Below are 23,287 nucleotides of genomic sequence, written 5' to 3' on the forward strand. Positions count from 1 at the left end.
TTGGTAGAGTCGTGTCTGTGCCATCTGTAGAAACAGTCCCCCCTGAGCAATCCATCCTGAGCAGCCTACCCAGGCCTCCCCTCAACGGGAACTGGTCGGTTCACGCTGAAGGAGCGGCTGGAAGGGTGTGGATTCAGCACGGAGGGATCCAGGACCAAAGCAGTGGCCAGGGGAATGCAGAAAGTAGTTCCCAGGTCTACCATGCCATATGATCACCAGCTGAGGAGTGGTGAACTAGGACAACTACTAGAACATTGTACTTTGACCAGTAGATGGTGCTGAAGCACCAAAATGGCACAAAATAGCCCAAATCATAAAAAAGTACCAGTAAGGTTTAAATATGTTACAGTGACACTTGCTAATGACTTACGGATTTTGTATTAAGCAAAGAGACTTGTATTAGGCACACAGTTATCAAATCTAAATTTACTTTGTAAGTTGGGCTGAACATTTCCTCTTCCTGTGCACAGACGCCAAAGAAAATCACTACTTATGGCCAAAATCATGTAGAATAAGCCTAAGAGCTCTCAGAACCTTTCCCAAAGTAGTTTGCCTGACAGGAGGAGTAAGAGAAGGTAAAAAAGGAACATTTTTATGTGCAGAAGGGAGAAACTAAGCAAACAACTAGTCCTTAGCAAGAAATGGAAAAATGTTGCCTTTTTGGATGAGCCTCTTCCCACACACAGAGATATGCACCACATATACACATCAACCACTAGTATAATTACGTAGAAGGTTAAAAGTAAAATACTGTTGTCCTTAACCTGAGCAAGAAAGGACAGATACGCAGATTACTTAAGGGAGCATCCACAGGGAAAGCCATAGTAGGTATCTGTACTGCAGTGGCTTGGCCAGTACACAGACACGGTCCAAGTCAGAGGGCCTTTTCTCCTTTACTGCTTCCAAAAGAACACGTCTTCAAACTCAAAAGGGTTTACCTGTGAATTTCTCAAGCACAATTTCTGTTGACTGTATAGCCACAGCTGGAAGCCAATAGTTCTCACTACCACTGTTGAGATAAATTTTATTTCTGCTGAACTGCAATGTGGACCAGTATTGGGATCCCAGTTAATAGAAGACAAAATAAGAAAGTATTTAAAATTTAAAGATGAACTTGAAGCGTACAGCTGCAGCAACCAAACTTCTGCACTCTAAGTATTACCAAAGACAAGCAAATTTTATGGTATAACAAACACAAAAACAAGTAAGTTTGAAGAGTTACCTTCACACCAAGATTGAAGAAAAATCGAAGAATATTCTTATCTAAGAAAAAAAAAAAACCACAGAAAAAGAGCTATGAAGACCTAAAATATTACACAAAAATTAGTCCCTGCATAAAGTTCCATTTCAGTAGAGAAACACTGGTATTAAGTTGCTGCTTGCATGTCTTTGATTTGGGTTTGGGTTTTTTTGTTTTGCCAGAGTAAGATATCTAGAGTACAACTTTAGTTTAAATTTCTGTTTTAACTGTTTGTGGAACTGAACTTCTAGTTTTTAAAGAAACAGTTCAGGAAACAAACACCACCGTGCAGTCAGACATGATATGTTCTTTATGGGCATATTCCATATCTGTAGTATGCCAAACCCTGTATTTTCCCAGAGCAGTAAGGAAATGCTCCACAACTTCCAAGCTTTTGATTACAAGAGAAAACCTGTTCCGGTAAGAGGAAGCAGTTCTCCAAAGAAAATCCTTTACATTCACAAAAGCTCGAGTTACGGTGGGTCAAGCTAAGAACCACAAAATGATCGCATCAGTTTTCCAGATGTAACCACTTAAAATAATCGCAAAGTTAGCAACACAGACTGAAGAGTTACAACTCTATCCAACATTCCCTCCCACATCTTAAATCATGGAATGACACCAATTAGATCTTCCGACACAGACTAACAACAGGACCAAAGAAGTGGCCTTTATCTACATTTTAAGAAAAGAAAACCTATTAGGAAAAATGGTATAAAATCCAGAGCTCGTTCTAGCTTCTCACCTTTCGGTAAGTCTTCCCCAGTATTGCACAGGGAGTAAGAGGGTGCAACGGCTCTTTCTCCCTTTTCACTAAAAGGGAATCCAGGGTATAGCGGATCCTGATAAGGATTCAGAGTCTGAGGCAAAGGCATTAAAGGCTGGTTAAATGCTTGTAGCGACACGGGAACTCCAGCAACTGGAGCAGATGTTACCTGAGCCTGTGATACAATAGAGTCGGGTCCCGTTGCTGGGGCTGGCATCAATGAAGAAGCAGGTATTTGGGGGGGAATACCTAAAAGAAAAAAAAAACCTAAACAAAAACATATATACATAGCTCAACTATATACAACCACAAAAGCAAATGAGAATGGGAAGGCAACTTCCAAAAGACACAAGGAAAAAAAAAAAAAAGGAAAAAAAAGGTATTCAGAAAGATAGAGAAGATTCTTGAGTCAGGAAGTTAGAAACAAAAGAAGATTTGGCTAAATGCAGAGAATAGTTTTCAGAAAGAGTGAAACAGTTAAGCTTTCCTGAAAGAGCTAAAACTCTTCCCGTATTTATTTTTAAAATAATACCAGAAGGAAATAGGAAGGGGGGAAAAAAAAGGGGGGAAAAAAGGGGGGGAACTGAAACGTATATGAGAATCTGCAGTTCTCATTCTGACTAGTCATTTACAGTCAACTCTTAATCCAAGCTCAGATTAACCGGGCCGTGCATCTTCTGTCACAGATGCAGTCAAGTATGACAGGATTATTACCGTATCATGCAAACACAGTATGCTGATTTGAAAGCTGGTTCTTGTACAGAAACTAACAGTGGGAGAGAAAATACAGCACGTGATCTAATGAGCGATACTGAATCTAAGCTAACTCCACGTATCAGAAGATACACACAGCACAGAAAAAGGTTTATACTGGCTTTGCAGCTCAGGTCCCAATGGATCTCATTAGTTGCACACACACCAGACCCAAGCTGAGTCCTTACTGAATCAAGGAGCTTATTACATGGGACACGGAGCACAAATATATCAAGCTTCGATATGCTGACAATGTGTTCTACCTTAAGCAGATCCTCAGAACGAGCCCCCTCAAAACTCAATGCTATACCACTCAGGACAAAAACAGGGAGAGCTGAATACGCATCCCTTCAGGTAGGGAGTGAAGCAAACTATACATATGGGCAGTCAAAGATCTACTAGAACTCTCACTGGCTTTCAGCAGCAAGAAACTATGTTCCTATAAATGACTCCCTTTGGAACGTGAAGTTATAAGGAACAGTGTCTCCCGGAGGCATCTTCAATTCAGCAAGACAATTAAAGTATGTTTCAGGGTTAGTAGTTTCTGATTTAGGTTAATATTTCTTCCAACCTGCTGGTCCATAGGTTGTTGGCTCACTTGGCCAAGCTGGCACAATGGCTGGTACAGAAGGCACTGCTGGAGGTAAATGCACCTCAGAAAAGACTGGTGAGGGTGTTGGAGTCACGCTTGGTAAGCACTCTGTCAGGTTCTATAAAAACAAAAGAGATCACATGAAATTGTTCTAAATCACCATTGTTGGTGACCCCTACCATGTCTGAATTCACCAAAAAAGATTTAATGACTCATTATTGTCCGGACTACCACCATCACCATAGCAAAATATTAACTAGTAACGTATGAGGCTGTACACATAAGAGGTGTGTGATATGTTACATTGCTGCGTGAAGAACTCTGCACTCAGCTCTACCCAGAACACACTTGTATCACAGCCAGCCATCAGTGTTACAACCACCTCCACAAGCATTAAATTTGCCAAAAAAATAAAAAAGCGCCATCCTCACAAATTATTACCAATAACCTTGGAGAAACCTGAAAAAGCAAAGGTAAAGAATTTAACGCGAAAAGCACAGTTATCTTAGCAGAAAGATATGAAATAACCCCTTTCTCAGAAGAAAAGGATATACTTTTACTTTTCTATCAAGGCTTGTCCTTTTACATTCTTTATGTTGGACATAACAGACTAACCGTAAGCTTTAGCGTTATCACCATAGAAATGACTACGTAATTAGAAGCCAGTATTATAATACATACGTGGCTGTGATGAAGCTCCCCTTTGTCTGAAGTCTCCTGACCGGAAAACTTTGAAATCAAACAAACATTTCTTACTTGCTCAGCAAGAATCGGAGAATCTGTTTTTACTTGTTCCAAAGGAGATGAAGCTTTTGGATAACTCTCATCTTGACTATTCTTCTAAAGCAAAGTTAGAAACAACAGACACAGCTAGACGAACAGTAAGATTTACTTTTCAAAGAGGCATTCAAAGATACTAAACCACACTACATACGAAGTGGGCTAAGCACCCAATCACTTTTATACTAGTGTAACATTTTGCTCATTGAAAGGACAGCAAAGGTTAAAAGCCAACAAGAGGCCACAAATCTTCACTGAACTTCAGAGATCATGGTCTGCTAGCACAGTAGCTACTAGTAAACACCACATCTTCTGTGGTCCCCCATATACTGAAAGTACAGACTGTACTAAGCAATTACAAATACAGATTGGTAAGTGCTCTCGATAGCCCAGATTTGAAAACTCAGATTGCAGAGAAAGACTGTAAGTACGGGTTACAGGAAAGCTCACAGCAATACAAGCCTCCAACCTTAGAAGTGTTTCACTACAAGCTGTAAAGCAGCAGCAATCACAGCTCTAAAGGCAGCTATTGCTCTGCTAATCATGTATCAGAGAAGCAATAACATTAAAAAAAAATTTGGTCTTTTCTTTAAGATTACCTCAGATGAATTTGGTTCAAGCTTCTGACTTAAGTGGATCTGCCTGGAATTTGACTCTGTAACACCAAGACATAACCTAGTAAATGAACCATTACACCATTTATGGCTATCACAACTTAAGCCAGTTAAAAGTTTGTCTTTCCAAAGTTAAACCTTCAAAACAAAACCTACCTCAGAACATATTACTTCGGAACACTTAATCAAAGATCAAAGCATCCTAAAATCAACAGTTGTTAGGGCAGTAACGGAGCAGCTACTCCAACCTGGGTTTTCAAAGCTCCACAGGTGTTCTCTACTGATGTTTGTTCACCATTTTGGTGATGTGTGAGGGAAGCAGGACAGAAATGTAGCTTTCTCTTTAAACACGTATCATTCATCCTAAACCCCTCCCGGTGAAAAAGAAATCAGTTCGTACTTCACTTGAAGTGAAAATATTTTGATCTGCATTTTCATATTCAAGTGCTAAGATAACAGAAGCTTAGTCTTGTCTACTTTTAACTGATTAAAAGACAGATCAGTTTAGAAGGCTTCAATGGTGCAAAAGATCTAGAAAGTTTTAACACTGATGCAGAAAGTTTAGTTTCTCACTATTCAGAGATAAGAGAACAAAACCAGAAAAAAAAAAAAAAAACACAAAAAAAAATAGGAGGGAAGGAACAGCTTCTAAGAGGAGGCTGAAGAGTTTGAATTTTATTTAGTCAGGAAAAAAAAAGTGGAAGAAGCCAAGACCAAATTCATTGCTTAGTTATGGCAAAGCTGACAGGACAAAAAATTTAAAAAAAAAAAAGTATTATCAGTTGCATCTAGCAAAGATTTACTAACTACCTCCTGACAGCTACAGCTTTCATCTATTATTGCCACATTGCACTTTATCACAGGAGAAGAAAAGCTTAGAATCAATGAAGATAAGCTAAAGATTGTTATAACAGATCGGGGGGAGGGAGAAAACCCTAACAAATTTTGACTATGTGACAGCTCTTTCTACTGTAAGCAAGGTGGTTTTTTTTTTCCAACTCTTTTGTAAACCGTCTTCTCCCTTCTTTCTGTACCATTGTATGCCAATTCTGAACCATGCCACATTGAATACTTTTACCTGCTTTTCTCTTAACTGACTCCAGTAAACACTCTTAATACTCCGCCCACTGTCACTTTCTCCCACACTCACTAGAACTTCAACAGGATCTAATTTAGGGTAGCTCTGATAGTCGTTTCATTTCTCTCATTCATCTTCCCATTTACTACAAAAAACCCAGCAAGGAGCCTGCTCTCAGCCACACTCACAAAGCAGAAAAACGTACTTTCTTCCCCAACCACACCTTTGCTACCTTGAGCCTAGCTTTGTTTGACACTATTACCAATGATAATTTTCTCCCCGTTGCCTAAACAGATGCCCCATCTTGAATAAATTCTGAGGCTGATAATAAAAACAAGCCAACAAAAAAAGGCCTCGATCAAAAAATTTTATTTTTACCTTTATCCTTCTGCTCTTCCACCTCTACTGTCCACTTGCTGTTTCTTCTCTCATTATTTGAGAACTTTTTCTGGTTTAAGTTATCCACAGCCTGTGTAGGAGCCTGACAGGCTGACTGGTTCTAAAGTAGTTTACAAAAGCAGAAATATGAATTTATATAAGAAGTCCAATGGCACTTTGCCATCACCTGATATGATACTATTACGCCTTCGTGACACATAATACTTATCTCTGTGATAGGCAGAAAGGTGGGGAGAAGAAAAAAAAAAAGCAGCCTTGATCAGTATCATTCAGATTCATCCACTCTTTCATTCATTGCTAAATTTTGCAAAGTGGCCTTTAAAAGTGTTCATGTCATTAGTTTACACGACAAACACAAACTGCTTCACTCAGACAACATCCACTTTAAAAATCACAGCCTCCTTCTGCAGGTGAGCAAATACAGCATACTGTTACCCACAGCTCAGAGAGAACGAGCAACCTCTGTCCATCAGGCTTCGATCTTGGTCTGCTCTTTGCAGTGCAGAAGAGCTGTATATTTCTTCTCAATTACATCAATACAAGTAATTACTGCTCAAGAACCGAAAGATACAGCGCAGGAAGTCACCTCCACAAAGCAAGAGACTTAAGGCCCATCTTTCACCTACTCATTCTTCCCAGCCTGGGTCTTGTTTCTGTTTGCCCTAGGATTTAAATCCGAAAAGCTGTCCCGCTCCTAGACAGTGCCTCTTTACCCACAGGATCTGCTCGCTCTCCGGATGTACTGAGACTCCAAGCCACTTCCCTTAAAAATTGCATCAGTAGAATCATCTCTCAAAATCTAAAGGCTACATTCTTCCCTCAGACGTAGGCAAGTCCACTGAAGCCAGCTTGGCTCCACAATAGAAAAAGAGCAAGTCTGAGAAAGAGTTTGCACTACTTATTGGTGCGACAACTTGCCTGGTGTCATAAGTTCTCAGGCTAAAAAGAATTAATTTAGCTGTTCTCAGCTAAATTAAACTGTACTTTAGAGGAAGTTCTGTCCTCACCTTGAAGTTTGATCCCACCATACAAGAAAAAGACAACATCTGAGTAACCATAGCGGAGTGAAAAGCATTCCGAAGACAGGAGGAACATGAAGGAAGATGCCCATGGCTTCAAATGTTCGTGTGTCTACCAATTTACATGCTTAAAGAACTGCGTATGGTGTACATTAATTATTCCCAGGGGAAACTACTACGTATGTGTCTTATATTGAATATATAAACAGTTGTAGATTCACATAATTCTATGTAGAAAGTGAGCGTGAAGAAAATATCCTTAACTTTTGAATTGTATTGTAATGCAATGCCAGCAAAGCAACAATTGCTAATCAAAGATTCATGGACAAGCATGAAAAATGGCCTATTAAATACAATGAAAAAAACATACATTGGAAAGAGCAGGAAAAGCTTGTTCATCCCTCTGCTGGATCTCATAAAGTGAACGAGACTCTTCTATAGCCTGTTTCTCCCTACGTTCCTCTGGAGACAGGCCAAAGTAGTTACAATCTCTGCTGCCGTGGTTCAGATCCTCGGTTCTCTCCCGGTCTGGTTTTCTGTAAGGAAGAAAAAAAAAAAAAAAAAAAAAAAGGGACCGCTTTGACAGAGAAATTCAATCATCATCAGTATCAAACACAATACAAACTCACGGTTTAGAAGGAAGAAAGATGATAATTATATACCACTGCTTTGTGATTCCACATATACCAGATCCCTTTCTGCCCACTGCAAGTTACTCATATGCATAAAATTTAAGGAAAGGAAAGAATGGATTTTGTCCATGATCCATTCAGTTCAATGCGCTTTTGAAAGACTTTAACAAATGGTAATTATTAGATCATAGTTAAAAAAACCCAAATCTGTACATCAAGTGATCTAATCCATTTTTGTGCCAACTGAGAACTGACCACCCCACACCTATCTATGAACACACAAGAGAAAGTTGGGGAAGTAGATTCTGTAAATAAAACAATAAAAGGGAAAAACGCATGATGATTTTCAACGTCTGAAGCATCACTACACAAAGTTAACATCACTGTTTCAGCTTTCTGAATTACTCAACTAAAGTTTTTTGGATACTCATATATTTTGGTTAAAGGGGGAAGAAAAACGCCCTTAAAAACGTTGCATGTAGCAGACTCCAGACAGCCCAGCCCCATTTATTCCACAAGGAGTGGAATACAGAAGTGACAGAATAGATCATGAAGAGAGCAGCCCTGAGGAGAAGGACTTGGGGATGCTGGTGGATGAGAAGCTCAACATGAGCCAGCAACGTATGCTTGCAGCCCAGAAAGCAAACCACATCCTGGGATGCATCAAAAGAAGCGTGGCCAGCAGTTTGAGGGAGGTGATTCTGCCCCTCTACTCTGCTCTGGTGAGACGCTACCTGGAGTACCCTGCCTAGCTCTGGAGTCCTCAGCACAAGGACATGGACCTGTTGGAACGGGTCCATCGGAGGGCCACAAAGATGATCAGAGGGCTGGAGCACCTCTGCTATGAAGACAGGCTGACAGAGTTGGGGTTGTTCAGCCTGGAGAAGAGAAGGCTCCGGGGAGACCATATAGCAGCCTTCCAGTACATAAAGGGGGCCTACAGGAAAGATGGGGAGGGACACTCTATCAAGGAGCATAGCGATAAGACAAGGGGTAATGCTTATAAACAGAAAGAGGTGAGATTTAGACTAGATATTAGGAAGAAATTCCTTCCTTTGAGGGTGGTGAGACACTGGCATGGGTTGCCCAGGAACGTTGTGGACGCACCATCCCTGGAAGTGTTCAAGGCCAGGGTGGACGGGGGCTTTCAGTAACCTGGTCTAGCGGAAGTTGTCCCTGCCCAAGACAGGGGGTTTGGAACTAGATGATCTTTAAGGTCCCTTCCAACCCAAACCATTCTATGATTCTAAGAGTTTGGGTTTGTATCCAAGTACAGAATCATCTTTTAGATAGGACAGAAGACTGGCAATGACGAAAGCAGAAATTCTGCTGCAGCAGCACAATGAATCAAAAAAATCACTACCAACAAATGCAGGCAAAATGCTGTTCTCATGTTCCTTCAAGTGATCAGCCATAACATGAAGCAGTCCTCTATGACAGGTTCTGCAGAAGCTGAGGGAAAATCTTAGCCATGCCCAAGAAGCACTGCATGCAACGTTACTTCAGCCACAAACAGGAAAAAAAAAACCAACATCCACTTTCCAAGAAGCTGCAGTTTTTGTGTATGGTGCTTCCAGGGGAGATGCTGCCATGCAAGAAAAAAAAGTGAGAGCTCATGATGGCAGCAATTTTGAAACAGGGTTCTCAAAAAGAAAAACCAAATAAAAAAAACCCACAAAAAAAGATAGAGAGAAGAATTCTTTTTTCGCTGCTTGTGTGTATTCTTAAGGACTTAGAACACTTCTTAAGAATTCAGTGGCAACATATTTCAAAAGAGCATGTTGGAAACATCTGAAGCAGGCATCTGGGCTCCAAGAAGCTCAGCTAGAGTTCAAGATAACAAAGATGTTATTTGCAGTTTTACCTTACAGTTTGGGAAGGATTCCTGCCCGGAGCTTTTTGCTCAGTTGAGGTCTGATGAGGGTGGGGTCCAGAACATAAGAACTGATGCTGCCTGGTTCCCACAGTATGCTGAAGCCGAGGAGGTAGTGCTGACTGGGGCTTTATTGACTTGCTCTGATTCTTTGGCCCTCTGCAATCTGCATCTGTGATAAAGATATGAAAATAGATACATTTTTTAATTATTTTTTAAGCTCCTTGGGACAAAACATCTGACAATTAAGATTCTGCCACAGAAAGACAGGTACAATCCTACCGGGCTGAGCATTCTGCCCCCATGTTGGGAAAAACTTTTTTATCTTCTTCCCTGGCACAGTGTTCCAGCCCTCCATAGGAGAGGTCTGTGGAAGAGGTTTAAGGCTCTTCAGTGAGACAGCATGCCTGCAAAACAAGGAATTATGAAATGAAAAATATCATAAGAGACCAGACTGGGGCTTGCATAAATTAATACCACATGTTTACTAAGACTGACAGATCTTTCCATTTTTGAGAATGAAGTCCTTTATTCTTTATATTACACTCGAGCAATGTGTAGAAGAACAAACCTAACTTTTTCTTTTTTTTAAATAAAACTCTCTCCAATAAATTGATGCAAAGTTAGCAGTTTGCAAACTGACGCAAACAGGTTATCAGCTATTTGTGAAGTATTATAACGTCTTCAGGGCAGACAGAAAAGGAGAATTATCAGAAAAAGGGAACAAACTGTGAAACAATCTTCAGATCTTACAATTTTTTTATTATTTTTTTTAGAAGAGATCACATGAGATTAATGGGCATCTTTCTCCTTTCCTCATTTACCTTGACTGAAAGTGTTTCCTCTTCCCAAACGACACACAACTGTGGGGTTTTTTTGCCCCAGAAGAGTTACAGAACTTAAAGCAGAGCTCAAAAAGATTCCCAACCACCCTCCCCTCAAAAAAAAACCAAAAAACAAACTACACAGCAAAACCAACCAACCCTCTCCCCCAAACAACAAAAACCACCCTCACCACCCCCCTGAAAAAAAAAAAAAAAAAACAACAAAACCAGCCAACCAACAACACACAAAAAAACCCACAATCCCCAACAACTTTAAACACTTAGTTTGCCCCAAGGTAGGGCAAAGACGATGCTGATCAACTTGGCGCTGTGAAATCAGGCACAGCTACCCCAATAAACAGAGATGCTACGTGCTTTGACTGGCCTTTTAATATGAAAAACTTGTCACAAATCTAGCACCTAGTTATTACGCACACCAAGCAACACTTAATTAGGATGGTGTCAATCTGGTTAAGACTGAATCTTGGAGGGGGGCGGGGGGGGAAGTCCCAATACTAGTGTAGTTACTGTTTCACTCTGCAAGCAATATCCAGACTACTTAACCCTAAATAAAAAAGTCTGAGATGACAACTAATGCAGAACCCCTTTTTCCTTTTTTTAATTTAGTATGTTGTTTTCTTAGCAATTTTATAGTAGTACTGCTTCAAGTAAAGAAATAAGATACGCTTTAGGGGCTGAAACTAACTCTGAACTCAATACTGCCATTACCAAGGTTCAGTTTGGCACTCTTTTCCACAAGAGATTAAGCACTTACTTTGCTCCAAGCTCTTCTACAAATACAACAACTGGCCCATTCTCTGAACAAACTTCTTGAATATGGGCATTATAAAATTTCCCATTATGGTCTAAGCGCACCTATAAGGAAAGAGAGTACGAAAAAACAAAAAAGGTGCATTAGCTTCAAGGAAGACAATGAGAGGGCATACCAGCAATGCTAAAAATAGAGCTCCTCCTCTGGGTGACAGAAGTCCTGGGAAATAAACACCATGTAATTCAGTAAATGTATCAAAAGCAAATATTTGATCCATATCAATTCTTCAAAAAGAAGTAAAAATACTGTTAAAAAAAAAATAACCAGAAAGCTTGCCAGGTAACACTACTTAATGACACATGGCTTTCAAAACTAGCATATCAAGGCTTTTCAGTTTTACTGAAAACACTTTCTCTTACAATAAATCCAAAGCTTTTCCTTGTTAAAATCCATGTAAAGAAAATGGTTATTTTTAATGGAATTCATTACTAACTTCAGTGAATTTTAATTGAGAACATAATGAACGCCAATTATTTCTGAAGTTATCTTTCAGAAATTGTTTTTTTTAAGAACAATCAAAAAAGTTTTTCAAACACAATCATAGTTACTTGTCTGACTGACATTCCATATTCTTTACATTCTTCTGTTAAACATAAAATAAATCTCAAAGTTCTGCTACATCATTTGGCTTTCCAGTTGTATTAATATGGTCAACTCCACTTTTCACTATTTAATTCATCTTCCTTTCCCATGCTTTTATCCCATGTATTTACTGTCTTGTCACGTACATATGAAATTCAACAGAGAGACTACATTAATTACCAGAGGGTTTTTTACTAATAATATCTGGACCCTTTAGTAAATACCACACAAGACAGCCTTAGGGTCTTATATATAAATTTTAAGCCTGTACTATTAAGCAATAAGTAGTCAACTCCACATTGGGTTTGTTTGTTTTGTGTGGGATTTTGAGGGTTTGTGGGGTTTTTTTGGTTTGGGTTTTTTTGTGTTTTTTTTTTTAAAGTTTTGTGATGTGTTTTTCCTGATATTTATTTACTATACTTAATTCCATTACACAAATAAAAAAAGTAGAAACTGAAAGAGCCCCCATGCTGCACAATAAACCTAATTGAACATTTTCACATTAATAACTTTAATAGATGATCAAATGTCCTAGAAGAACCATATTTATCCAAATACCACCAGTTTAGGTAACACATCTAAGGAGATTAATCTGAGTACTACAGAATTTGACAGCAAAGTTTATTTATTCTTAAGCAGTAACACATACTACAAATTTTAATAGAATTTAAAGAGAAATTGTGTAACACACTTCAAATACTGCAAGAGGAAGAATCACCCAAAACTTTGGATCTTCAGGATCTGCGGTAACTAAATCCAGCTGTATTCCACTACTTGAAAGTAACGAGATTAGTACAAAGACAATTTACAAACAGTAATCTTTATCTCCAAATATGATTCAATGACTCCATTCAAATATGGCTTCGATATTATCTCCAAAGCTGAACCTAAATACACGGAACTATGATGCTGGATTTTGTCTCTCCAAAGAAAAGCCTACGTGACAGAAAACACTAAAATATCGTTCTTCATCGTGCAACTGTATGCACACAAACCTTCTATCATGCAGCAATACGATGAAGCAAATCACAGAATCACAGAATGGTAGGGGTTGGAAGGGACCTCTGGAGATCATCTAGTCCAACCCCCCTCCCAGAACAGGGTCACCCAGAGCAGGTTGCACAGGAACGCGTCCAGGTGGGTTTTGAATGTCTCCAGAGACAAGAGATGTCACCACCTCTCTGGGCAGCCTGTTCCAGTGCTCTGCCACCCTCAAAGTAAAGAAGTTCCTCCTCATGTTTAGGTGGAACTTCCTATGCTCAAGTTTGTGCCCATTACCTCTCATCCTGTTGCCAGGCACCACTAAAAAAAGCCTGGCCCCATCCTCCTGACACCCATCCTTTAAGTATTTATAAGTGTTGATAAGATCCCCCCTCAGCTGTCTTTTTTCCAGACTGAGGAGACCCAAATCCCTCAGCCTTTCTTCATAAGAGAGGTGTTCCAGTCCCCTAATCATCTTGGTAGCTCTCTGCTGCACCCTCTCCAGCAGTTCCCTGTCCTTCTTGAACTGGGGAGCCCAGAACTGGACACAATACTCCAGGTGCGGCCTCACCAGGGCAGAGTAGAGGGGGAGGATGACCTCCCTCGACCTGCTGGCCACACTCTTCTTGATGCACCCCAGGATGCCATTGGCCTTCTTGGCCACAAGGGCACATTGCTGGCTCATGGTCATCCTGTTATCCACCAGGACTCCCAGGTCTCTTTCAGCTGAGCTGCTCTCCAGCAGGTCAGCCCCCAACCTGTCCTGGTGCAGGGGGTTATTCCTCCCTAGGTGCAGGACCCTACACTTGTCCTTATTGAATTTCATAAGGTTTGTCTCTGCCCAACCCTCTAGCCTGTGTCTCTGTATGGTGGCACAGCCTTCTGCTGTGTCAGCCACCCCCCCCAGCTTTGTGTCATCAGCAAACTTGCTGAGGGTGCACTCTATCCCCTCGTCCAGGTCATTGATGAACATATTGAAGAGGACTGGACCCAGTACTGACCCCTGGGGAACACCACTCATCACTGACCTCCAACTAGACTCCGTGCCCCTAATCACAACCCTCTGAGCTCTGTCTTTCAACCAGTTACCTATTGATCTTACTGTCCATTCATCAAGCCCACTCTTCCTAAGCTTCCTTATGAGGATGCTGTGGGAGACCGTGTCGAACACCTTGCTGAAGCCAAGGTAGAAGATGCAGTGGAAATAACGATTAGTCTTATAAAACAGACCTACCCCACACTTCTGCACATCACAGGAATAACTAGCTAGCTTACGCAGCCCACCAAGAGAAGAATAGAGCTTAGCCTGAACCAAGTAAAATGCCCTAAATACACCTACTTCTCACAGAGAGGCTAGCACTCTACAACACGTAGCAAGGACTCACCATGGAGGCATGCCTGCACAAACTTATTTGTATACTTAGCATTAAGGTCCACAGTCATCTTATTAAATATACTTTTGAAGTTAACTCTGTCACTTTTTAATGCAGTAAAATTGCACCGATCAGATGTTCTATTATATGCCTTTTCTACATGTATGCTGTAAGTCATGAACACCGCCAAGAATTAAATAATGAGCATATGCACATTTGACAACACAAGCAAAGAGCATTTAGAAACTAGCAATCATATATCAAAATAGTTAACAAAGAGGGAAAATTGGCATCTTGAGCAAAACAAAACGTTGATGTCTGTAAACTACAACTCAGTACTACTTACTTTACATTTATCTCCAACTGAGTATTGCATGCCAGCAGCAATAGAAAAATCTTGTTTTTGCTGATCTGTAAATACATTAGCAGTAATATACTGTTAGTTTAAATACACCAAAATAAATACACCAAAAGAGTTACTTTCTTGATGCAGTAAAAATGCAAACCAGAAGTTCAGGCCCTAAATCTGCACACTGACCCATGTGAAGAATACCATTTCCTAAACCCAAACTGCCATTTGCATCACTGTTCTTCAAAAGGGCTTCACTTTATACATCAGCTTGCAAAAGCTGGAAATTTTAAGTATTGGGTTACTTACCCCATTTGGATTGGAGCCAAACATCATATTCAACATTTCTGTAAACTGATGGATTGAGTGATTTCAGAACTTTTTTAGGTAAGACCAGCAAGGTGGGATTCCCATTGCTCTTAAGGTGCTGTATGAAACAGAAAAAAGTGCTAAATGGTCAACTACATAAAGTTTTCCATTTTTCAATCACAGTGCTCAAGCTTTAAACTGAAATATAAAGAAGCTGAAAATACACACAGCATAAAGAGCTTTGAAAAAAATAATTCAATGGTATTCTTTTAACCACACCAGAACACAATTAAGAACTAAGCAGCATTAAAAAAGACACTATACACCTTTGGGCACGTCAAAAGCAAACATTACTTTTCAAAGACATAAGTAGCTTTAAGACATTACATGTTAGGAAAAGTAAAAACTCAAGATTCTCTCATGAACATTAAACACTGAAAAATATAGCAGAGTGCAAGTTATTAGGAAAAAAATAAATCTTAACAGATAAATACCTTGTTACCAGAAAGAGACTTCAATCCATTCATATCACTAACTGTTGTGGCTTTACTTCTGCAAAAGAACAGAAGCAAGCTGTAGTAATACAGTATTAATAAGGCCTGGACATCAGGCAAGAAACATCTTGGAAGCAGGTAAGAATACTGAAACTACCACTCTCGATGTATTTTTCCACAATAAGCATACCACAGAACATCTTCATCTCTTAAAATGAAAAAACGAAGTCTAAACCAAGAAACACATTTCTATATCATATAAAGCTAAAAATAAGATTTTTCTTTCTAAGTACAAGATTTAGGAAGTCTAATTTATGTGTACTGACTTAGCCAACATTCAAGAAAAAAAAAAGGGGGGGAGAAGGGGGCAGGCAAAGGACACAAAAAATTCCTCTAAAAGTTTTGCAGCTACGCAAGGAAAACATAGCAAAAACAGACATTAAAAAAAAAAAAAACCCACATGCACAAACCCAAAAATCACTCCACTATTTAACTGGCATCAGGCACTCTAATTTACTCTTTTTCTCTACACCTGACATCACTGGAAAATTACTTTCCACAGAGAAAAAACAAGTATTTTTTTTCCCTACAGCAGTTGTAGGCAACTGTCAGCTTTAACTTCTCCCAAAACCAAAATAAACTAATCACATTTAATAACAACATAACTGAAAAGTTCACATTTCTAAAATGACAAAGATCATCTGGAAAACTAGGTAATGAAACAAGCTGAAGTCAACTCCAAGACAAGCAAAAAAACTAAGACATCATAAACACAGCAAAGTGTTTGTAAGTTGTGTTAATTAGGTCAAAAGTCACACACACTAGCTCTTGAGTCATAAGACAGATGGTTTAAATCAAAAATCTTGAGTTTGACAGTCTCAAGTGACTATATGACCTTCATTTACAAAGGTGCTATGGAGGTTAGCAGTATATTTCTTATGAATCCCAAAGATAGGGGGTAATGCTACCGCATATGAAGCCCAGGAAAGCTCCAAGAACAGGAAGAGTTAGAGAAGGTTTCCGCTCTCTGACATTTAACTACAATAATTGTTCCCAAGGCAGGAATACTTTGTATTTTAATTGGAAATGTTCCCTAGTTGGTTTTGGTTGGGTTTTTTTTCCCCCAAACAAGAAAGGAAGCTAATCCCTTTCTCAGAACTTGTTTTTTTCTGTGGTGATTTCCACTGTCGTCCTTTCTGTTGTTTTCAGCTTAAGGAAAAAAAAATCAGCTCCCAACATCTCAAAGAATTTCTTCTGCCACATGCTATACTGACTATAGCAGAGCCCTCAGAGAGGACTTTAAGGATGTTCAGGAGGAAGAGGAGACAGGATGTACTAATACGGCATAATCTCCATGGCTTCAATGGAATTTCACACAAGCCAGGGTTTTAAGAACAATATTAAACAGAAGAAAAACTGTCAGTTTGTAAATGCAAAAATGGCGCTGTGAAAGACTTACTGCGCAAAAGCAATCAGTAAGTCAAAATCTCAGAGCTTGCTAGAGCATCCAGGTCCAGCAAAAGGAATATAAACCCACAAATATAACCATTTCATTAAGACCACGAAACAAAATGGAGCAAGCTACATCTGTATTTCTTCATTAGCTACATCTCAAGCAGGCATTTCAGCCCCCAGATGTGGAAGCAACACAACTCGGATTAGATTCCTGTAACTCTACTCAGTTCCAAGAGTGAGCCAAGTAATTCTCCTAGAGTTTACCAAGCCAGACTGGCACACTGACAGCTCTGCCAGGGGATTCTGCTATTTTAAACAGGAAGAGGAACGTGATGCAATGGCAATATTCCATTATGTAAGGAGATCCGAAGCCAGACTGCAGGAAAAACGGAGGAACCAAAACCCTGACCTTAGGTACAGTGAAGAATGCACATTTCACTCTTTCATAGATTTAACCTTACCTCTTTGTGTTTCTTTTCTTAGTAATGGGTAAAGGTTTTCAACTCTAACTTAGATTCTACTACGGACCAGAAATTCAGAAAACTTATTTAACAGGTATTACTCATAGCCATTACATTAAAACTTTTAAGTCACATTTACCTGTAGCTGTCGTCTTCTGAATCTGAAGCAGATACTTCACTGCTACCGTTACTTTCCTCTGTCACACCAACAGCACTAAGTTCTGCTATGATTTTCTTCACATCTGTATTAAATACTTTCTCATACAGCAATTCATATAGCAGAGCTGGGGAAGAGGAGGAGAAAGTGGAAAAGCAAAATCAATTACAAGGTAAATCAGATCTTAAACCACCATTACAGCTGCATTTCAAATTACTTCAATCAAAGCAAGCAAATATTTTGATGTGTTAAATGAAATGGTGAAGACATTAGAAGCAAAACCAGCTACAACTACTATGGCTTAATGGGTACGCGTGGAACTACCAGGAATCAGGTCTCTCAGTCGGCAAATTTGGCCTTAGCCGTGTAACCTGCACATAGGCAGAGTTCTCATGAAGAATTAGAATCCTTGTAGGGATTGTCACAGTGACCCATCAAACCTGATTAGGACCTTTGGGCATTTCTGCAATCTAGTAAAGAAAACAATAATCCATGAAGACAGTTTTTTGCACTTGTAACCCCCATAATTTCTATGACAAGTTACGCATGCAAGGATAATTTTAACATAAACATACATTAGTTTGCTAACGTAGTCTGGAATACAAAACTAAAACCAGAATGCTGACCAAAGACAATGCAACAGATTATAAATTAGTGCACCAACATTTTCCATTTACATTATACCACCCAGATTCAAAGAGGCAGATTAGTCTTCTCTTGCTATATAATCTGCTTTGTCAGGAATCAGAACACAATAAGTATTCATGATCTCGCAAAATCATACAGTCATCGACAATTCAAATGGAAAACTAAGCTACTAAAGAATGACTATAATGAACATACAGAGCCTTTTCCTGAAACCCGATGGTGATCATTTTAAGATTTTTGGTAAAAATACGTGCTTTTAACTAACCAACATAATACTTACACTGGCACAGAGCAGCCTTTTCTGAATACTCTATGGGATAAACGATATCATAGTGGTTTCCATTTGAGAAGCACAGCAACACCTATTAGAAAAACCACACAGATATTTTAGGGTTTGCATCTCATTTGATTTTTGATATGAGCACTACCTTTTAAATTCAATTTAATGTACCAATGCGCTTTGTTATCTCTCAGGATCTCAAAGTATCAATAAAACAATCAAAAGGTTTAGTGGATGTCCTTTAAACCAATAATAATTGGAGACAGAGGTAGCATTTATAAATTGATTTTCACAGAATTTCAGATTACTAGGAAGATATACTACAACCCAAATATGAACCATACATTTAAAAAGAAGTGCTACATGTATTAACAGAATAGCTGCCTTAAATGTACAAAAGAAATAGTTAAAATTGAATTCTCAGAACATTTCCTTGTGTGGAATAAAAATCACATGAAACTAATTGCTGTATATAAAGTAGTCTTAATTCAGCCTTTCACAGTAGCCATAAACTTTTTTTTTTTTTACCTTATCAGAAAAGCCATTTTCAGTTACATGTGAAGGAGAAGCATTTGGTTCCCGGTATATTATGAAATCTTTCCTGAGGAAAAAAAGTAGCAGTTAAGAATTCATTTTAAAATTGGAATATTCAAGTCAAGTTCAAGAAACATACATAACCACAGAAAACTCCTAGTGGAAAAGAATACTGAAGAAGGTGAGTACAACTATCACTGGTCAAAAAAAGGCTTGCTTTTATGAAAGACTATATTAGAATAAGATGTGCTGGCACAACACGCACAGAGCCAAGGAAAACAAATTTCCAGGCACTGCCTTCTGGAGCTGTGTCTAGAAAGATGATGGATTCCCAGTCCCGGAGAAATTCATTACACTTTGCCATTTGGAAACCCACCAGAACAAAGAGAAGGCTGGCTTTATGAACCAAGACAGCAAACAGTGGTAAGTTTCCAGAAGGTGAGCAATGGCTTTGGCTAAACCTGTACTAGCAGCCTCATTACAAGCATGCAAGAGCCTTTTTGGGCACAGAGGCCAGCTAACAGAACGACTCATATCTGTGCTCAGAAACCAAGTTCTCGGGCTCAGAAGGGTCCACACAATGTTTCTGCTCCCAAACGGTGGCCCAGCTGCCACAGCGTGCTAAGGAGCGTGCCAAAAGCCCAACAGACCATCAGTGGGCATTGCCTGAGGATCACAAATTGTAACCAAGTGTCCGGCACCTCTGAAAATCACGCCCTCCACAAGTCTCAGTTTTTCCCATGTGTAGCGAGAAGAATCTTTTCCTGCGTTTTAAAATGGATAATACACTGCAAAAAAAGACATCAAGAAGGCTCACTCTCCCTTTCTTTTTGGGTAAAGACTCCAGCAAATGTGGAGTCTAACACCATGTTTTGTTCATTAGACTCAAATTGCTGAATTTAAAATGGAAAAGAAACCCCTCTGTTGTCTCTTCAACTGAGAGAATGGAAACAAACTTTTGTGGAAGCTTGGACCGAAGCAGCAGACAGTGTGCCATTGCAGTGTTTCGCCAATACTCAACTGATCTACAACCGATACTGATATGACATGCTATTTGATTTTTTTTATTTTCTAAAAACTGAAAGACTATCAATCTTTGCTACTTGTTTTTCAGCTATAATCAATCTCTGTCTTGATCTTAAATTTCATATTTTTTTCCTCTCTTTTATCTATAATCCTCCCTTCGAATTCTTTGCTCAGCAACCTATCACTTCTTTGAAGTTCTTCCTTGCTCACACAAGCAAAAGTTCTATTATCCTTGCAAAATGATTAAGTATATTCACAGGTGCAGTTTTTAGATTAAAAAAAAAAACCAACTTTCTACAACAACTCAGAAAAAGCAATTCTGACAGGAAAAGAATTTCATAGCTCAGAATCCCACTGTCATGGTTTTGGCCGGATTGGCCAATCAGAATGACAGACGGCCCTTCCCCCCTCTCTTCTCAGAGAGGAGAGGAAGAGATAAGGAGATTTACAAGTTCAGAAAAAGAACTGAACTACTTCAATGAAAATAATAATAAATAAGAAAATAGTAAATAATAATAGAATAATAAAATTAAAGGAAAACAATTATACAATCTATACAAAACCGTATCCAGCTCCCAGGATGATGACTGCGTCGCTGGCAGACACAGGGAAAGTCCCAGACTGGAGTCAGCGACGGACTGAATGCCGGAACTAGACTCAGGAATGCTCAGATTGGGATCAAAGGCAGACGAACAGACAGGGTCCTCCTCAGACATCGGCCACTGAAGAAAGAGCGAGCCAGAGCCCCCTTGCCCCTTTGATCCCTCAGCTTTTATACTGAGCGTGATGCACATGGGATGGAATACCCTGTTGGTCAGTTTTGGGTCACCTGTCCCGTCTGCTCCTCCCTGCAGGTGGGACCCCTCTACGCTTCTCCGCTTCCGACCCTCTAACGGGGCAAAACAGCGAAGTTAGCTGACCTTGGTTGTTATAGCAATAAGTCTAAGCAAGAGCCTCTGTGCATACCGTTCTTTGGTATAATCAGGTCTTATCACTCTGAGAGTGAACAGTGCCTGAACAATATGCTGTTCATTTCAGGCTTTAGTCAGTTAGAAGAAGCCCAGCTAAAAAGTAAAATTACAAATCAGAAAATTGGTTCTGTTTTACCTCAAACCAGGACACCCACCCACTTCAGGGAGGCAATGAAAATTTACTAGATAGCCAAAGTATACTTGTGACAGATCTCAGGAGTGAAAATGAAAATAAACCTATTCATACTGTATTTCTATCCTATGCTTGAAAAGTCTGCAACTCTCTCACTTCTCCACTTGGCACAGAACAGGAAATTCATACTACTGCTTCCCTTCAGTTTGCCAGCATCCAGAAAGGTACACCTCTACCTCCACATCTCCACCACCATTCCTACTTTCCCAGAGCTTCTCAATTGCCTTTTTAATAGAAGCCAGTCTTCCCAAAACAAGTATGGCAGTAACAATTGGTACGTGTTCAAGTCTGCGGTGAAATACTACATATAGTTGCAACTATGCCACAAGTCTCCTCATGCTTCCAACGGAAATTTAAAAAATACTATTATCAACCAGGATTTGTCTCTGTATTCATTTATCATCTACGGTGCTGGATACCAACATATCATGACTTCAAAATAAACTGCTTCTATTTCATGAGAATACATTTCTCATGGCCAGAAATACAACAAACAGAAGATCACAACCATCCAGTTCTGATGTGATCAAGCACACAATTTTGTTGACTTAATTTGAGTTGCGTCCCTCTACACCCTGGCTCAAACTAACCACCAGACCTTCTCACTACACCTCTTGAGTCAAACCTTACTCTGATTTTCAGTTCAGTCCTCTTCCACCCATGCAACTCTAAACTGTCCCATAAACCACGTAAAATGCAAAGATAGTATTTCATGTAATTTCCTGCACTTAACACTCATCTAAGTACCTGAAAGTAAAATTTAACTAGTTTCTTTCCTCTTAACTGTCTCATCAAGAGTCAAAGTACGATGAAAGTCATTAATTTACAGTAAGCATTTTTAAATACTGAATTTTTTAACTGGTTTACAAACAGCAGAAAAAGAAGAACAGAATCATAGAATGGTTTGGGTCGGAAGATCATCTAGTTCTAACCCCCTCCCTTCCATGCTGTAGATGCTGTACATTGCTCATTCCCTCAGACAGTAATTAGAAAGCGGTTGTAAATATTCAGCATACTGTTTCTTACTACTTTGTGAAGAAAGATTAATATACAGGATTATATTTAATAAAAGCACATCAGCAAAACTGTTCATCATCAAGAGGAGTGTTTATGCATGCACAAATACCGAAACATTTCTTAAGCACAGCTCAAGCTATGGCCCCTCGACAAACTCGTACTATTTCACCTACACTGATACAGTGGAAAAAGGAAAACTTATACAGAAAAAAGAATAAGGTACAGCAGTCCACCAGGCAGTCTTATACTAGTACATACAACTTCATACCAGGGGAGGTGTGACAACGGCTGTCTAGTATGCAGCCTTCAATACTTGTATCACTAAGCTACATCAGGGCATTTGTACAGAGGTAATAAGGAAATGGGTACAGCCCACAGCTTAGCAACAGAGTTAACATTAAAGCCTTGGTGACAAATAGGAAGAAAAGCAACTTTAACAGAAAAATTAAGATATGAAGATTAACCAAATACAAACTGTATGACTCTACCCACAATTAGTTGTGCAGGTGAGATGCATGACATTATTGCAAACCTGTATTCAAATCCCAGATTAAATGTCAGTTTCAAAGCTTACTTTTTATATTTTTATTTAATACCTTGACAGCTGCAATTTTCCAAGCATATTTGTAATTTTCTGGAGAACTATGGTATAATATACAATTCCATCTTTGCTATTCCAACTGATTAACTAACAAAACAACTGAACCAATCTCAATAAAACATATTTAAAGGTTTTCTTACTTGTACATAAGAGAAAGGGCACTTATTTCTACTTGTCCGACCCATTCCTGTTATTGAAAAAAACAAAAGAAAATTAAAGTTCAAACAAACACACAATTATCATACTTCTTCATGTGTAGATCAAGAGAAGTAAGAAATCATTGTCAAAAAATAAAAATAAAAAATTATCACCACTGAGTCTGGAGTTTAGCCAGGAGCAGGAAGTGTCAGTAACACCATAACCCAGACTCAAATCACAGAAAAGTAGAAGTTGTTTCTTCCATTACCAGCTTAACGACTGTACTGTGTATCATGTGACTAATTTTTCTTTTCTT

At 39.2% G+C, this 23,287-nt stretch overlaps 1 protein-coding gene across 12 annotated transcripts in view; it reads right to left on the reverse strand.

The window, feature by feature from the left end:
* The window catches only part of OTUD4 (OTU deubiquitinase 4), a 36,147-nt gene that overhangs the window by 3,719 nt on the left and 9,141 nt on the right, over window positions 1-23,287 (reverse strand). The window contains exons 5-22 of one of the 12 annotated variants that reach the window (XM_054203974.1): window positions 22,974-23,020; window positions 19,020-19,092; window positions 18,492-18,573; window positions 17,546-17,690; window positions 15,491-15,548; window positions 14,997-15,114; window positions 14,685-14,749; window positions 11,346-11,446; window positions 10,029-10,153; window positions 9,738-9,918; window positions 7,612-7,777; window positions 6,202-6,322; window positions 4,731-4,786; window positions 4,033-4,191; window positions 3,331-3,469; window positions 2,176-2,255; window positions 1,986-2,082; window positions 1,223-1,263 (exon numbers count right to left, since the gene is read on the reverse strand). In XM_054203974.1, coding sequence (XP_054059949.1) covers window positions 1,223-1,263; window positions 1,986-2,082; window positions 2,176-2,255; window positions 3,331-3,469; window positions 4,033-4,191; window positions 4,731-4,786; window positions 6,202-6,322; window positions 7,612-7,777; window positions 9,738-9,918; window positions 10,029-10,153; window positions 11,346-11,446; window positions 14,685-14,749; window positions 14,997-15,114; window positions 15,491-15,548; window positions 17,546-17,690; window positions 18,492-18,573; window positions 19,020-19,092; window positions 22,974-23,020 — 1,854 coding nt within the window. Of the gene's footprint in view, window positions 1-1,222; window positions 1,264-1,985; window positions 2,256-3,330; window positions 3,470-4,032; window positions 4,192-4,730; window positions 5,109-6,201; window positions 6,323-7,611; window positions 7,778-9,737; window positions 9,919-10,028; window positions 10,154-11,345; window positions 11,447-14,684; window positions 14,750-14,996; window positions 15,115-15,490; window positions 15,549-17,541; window positions 17,691-18,491; window positions 18,574-19,019; window positions 19,093-22,973; window positions 23,021-23,287 lie in introns of those variants that run through there. The other 11 variants (XM_054203973.1, XM_054203971.1, XM_054203972.1 and 8 more) reach the window with 11 other exon arrangements.

The sequence above is a fragment of the Rissa tridactyla genome, chromosome 5, assembly GCF_028500815.1.
Source record: "Rissa tridactyla isolate bRisTri1 chromosome 5, bRisTri1.patW.cur.20221130, whole genome shotgun sequence".
Taxonomy (NCBI): Eukaryota; Metazoa; Chordata; class Aves; order Charadriiformes; family Laridae; genus Rissa; species Rissa tridactyla.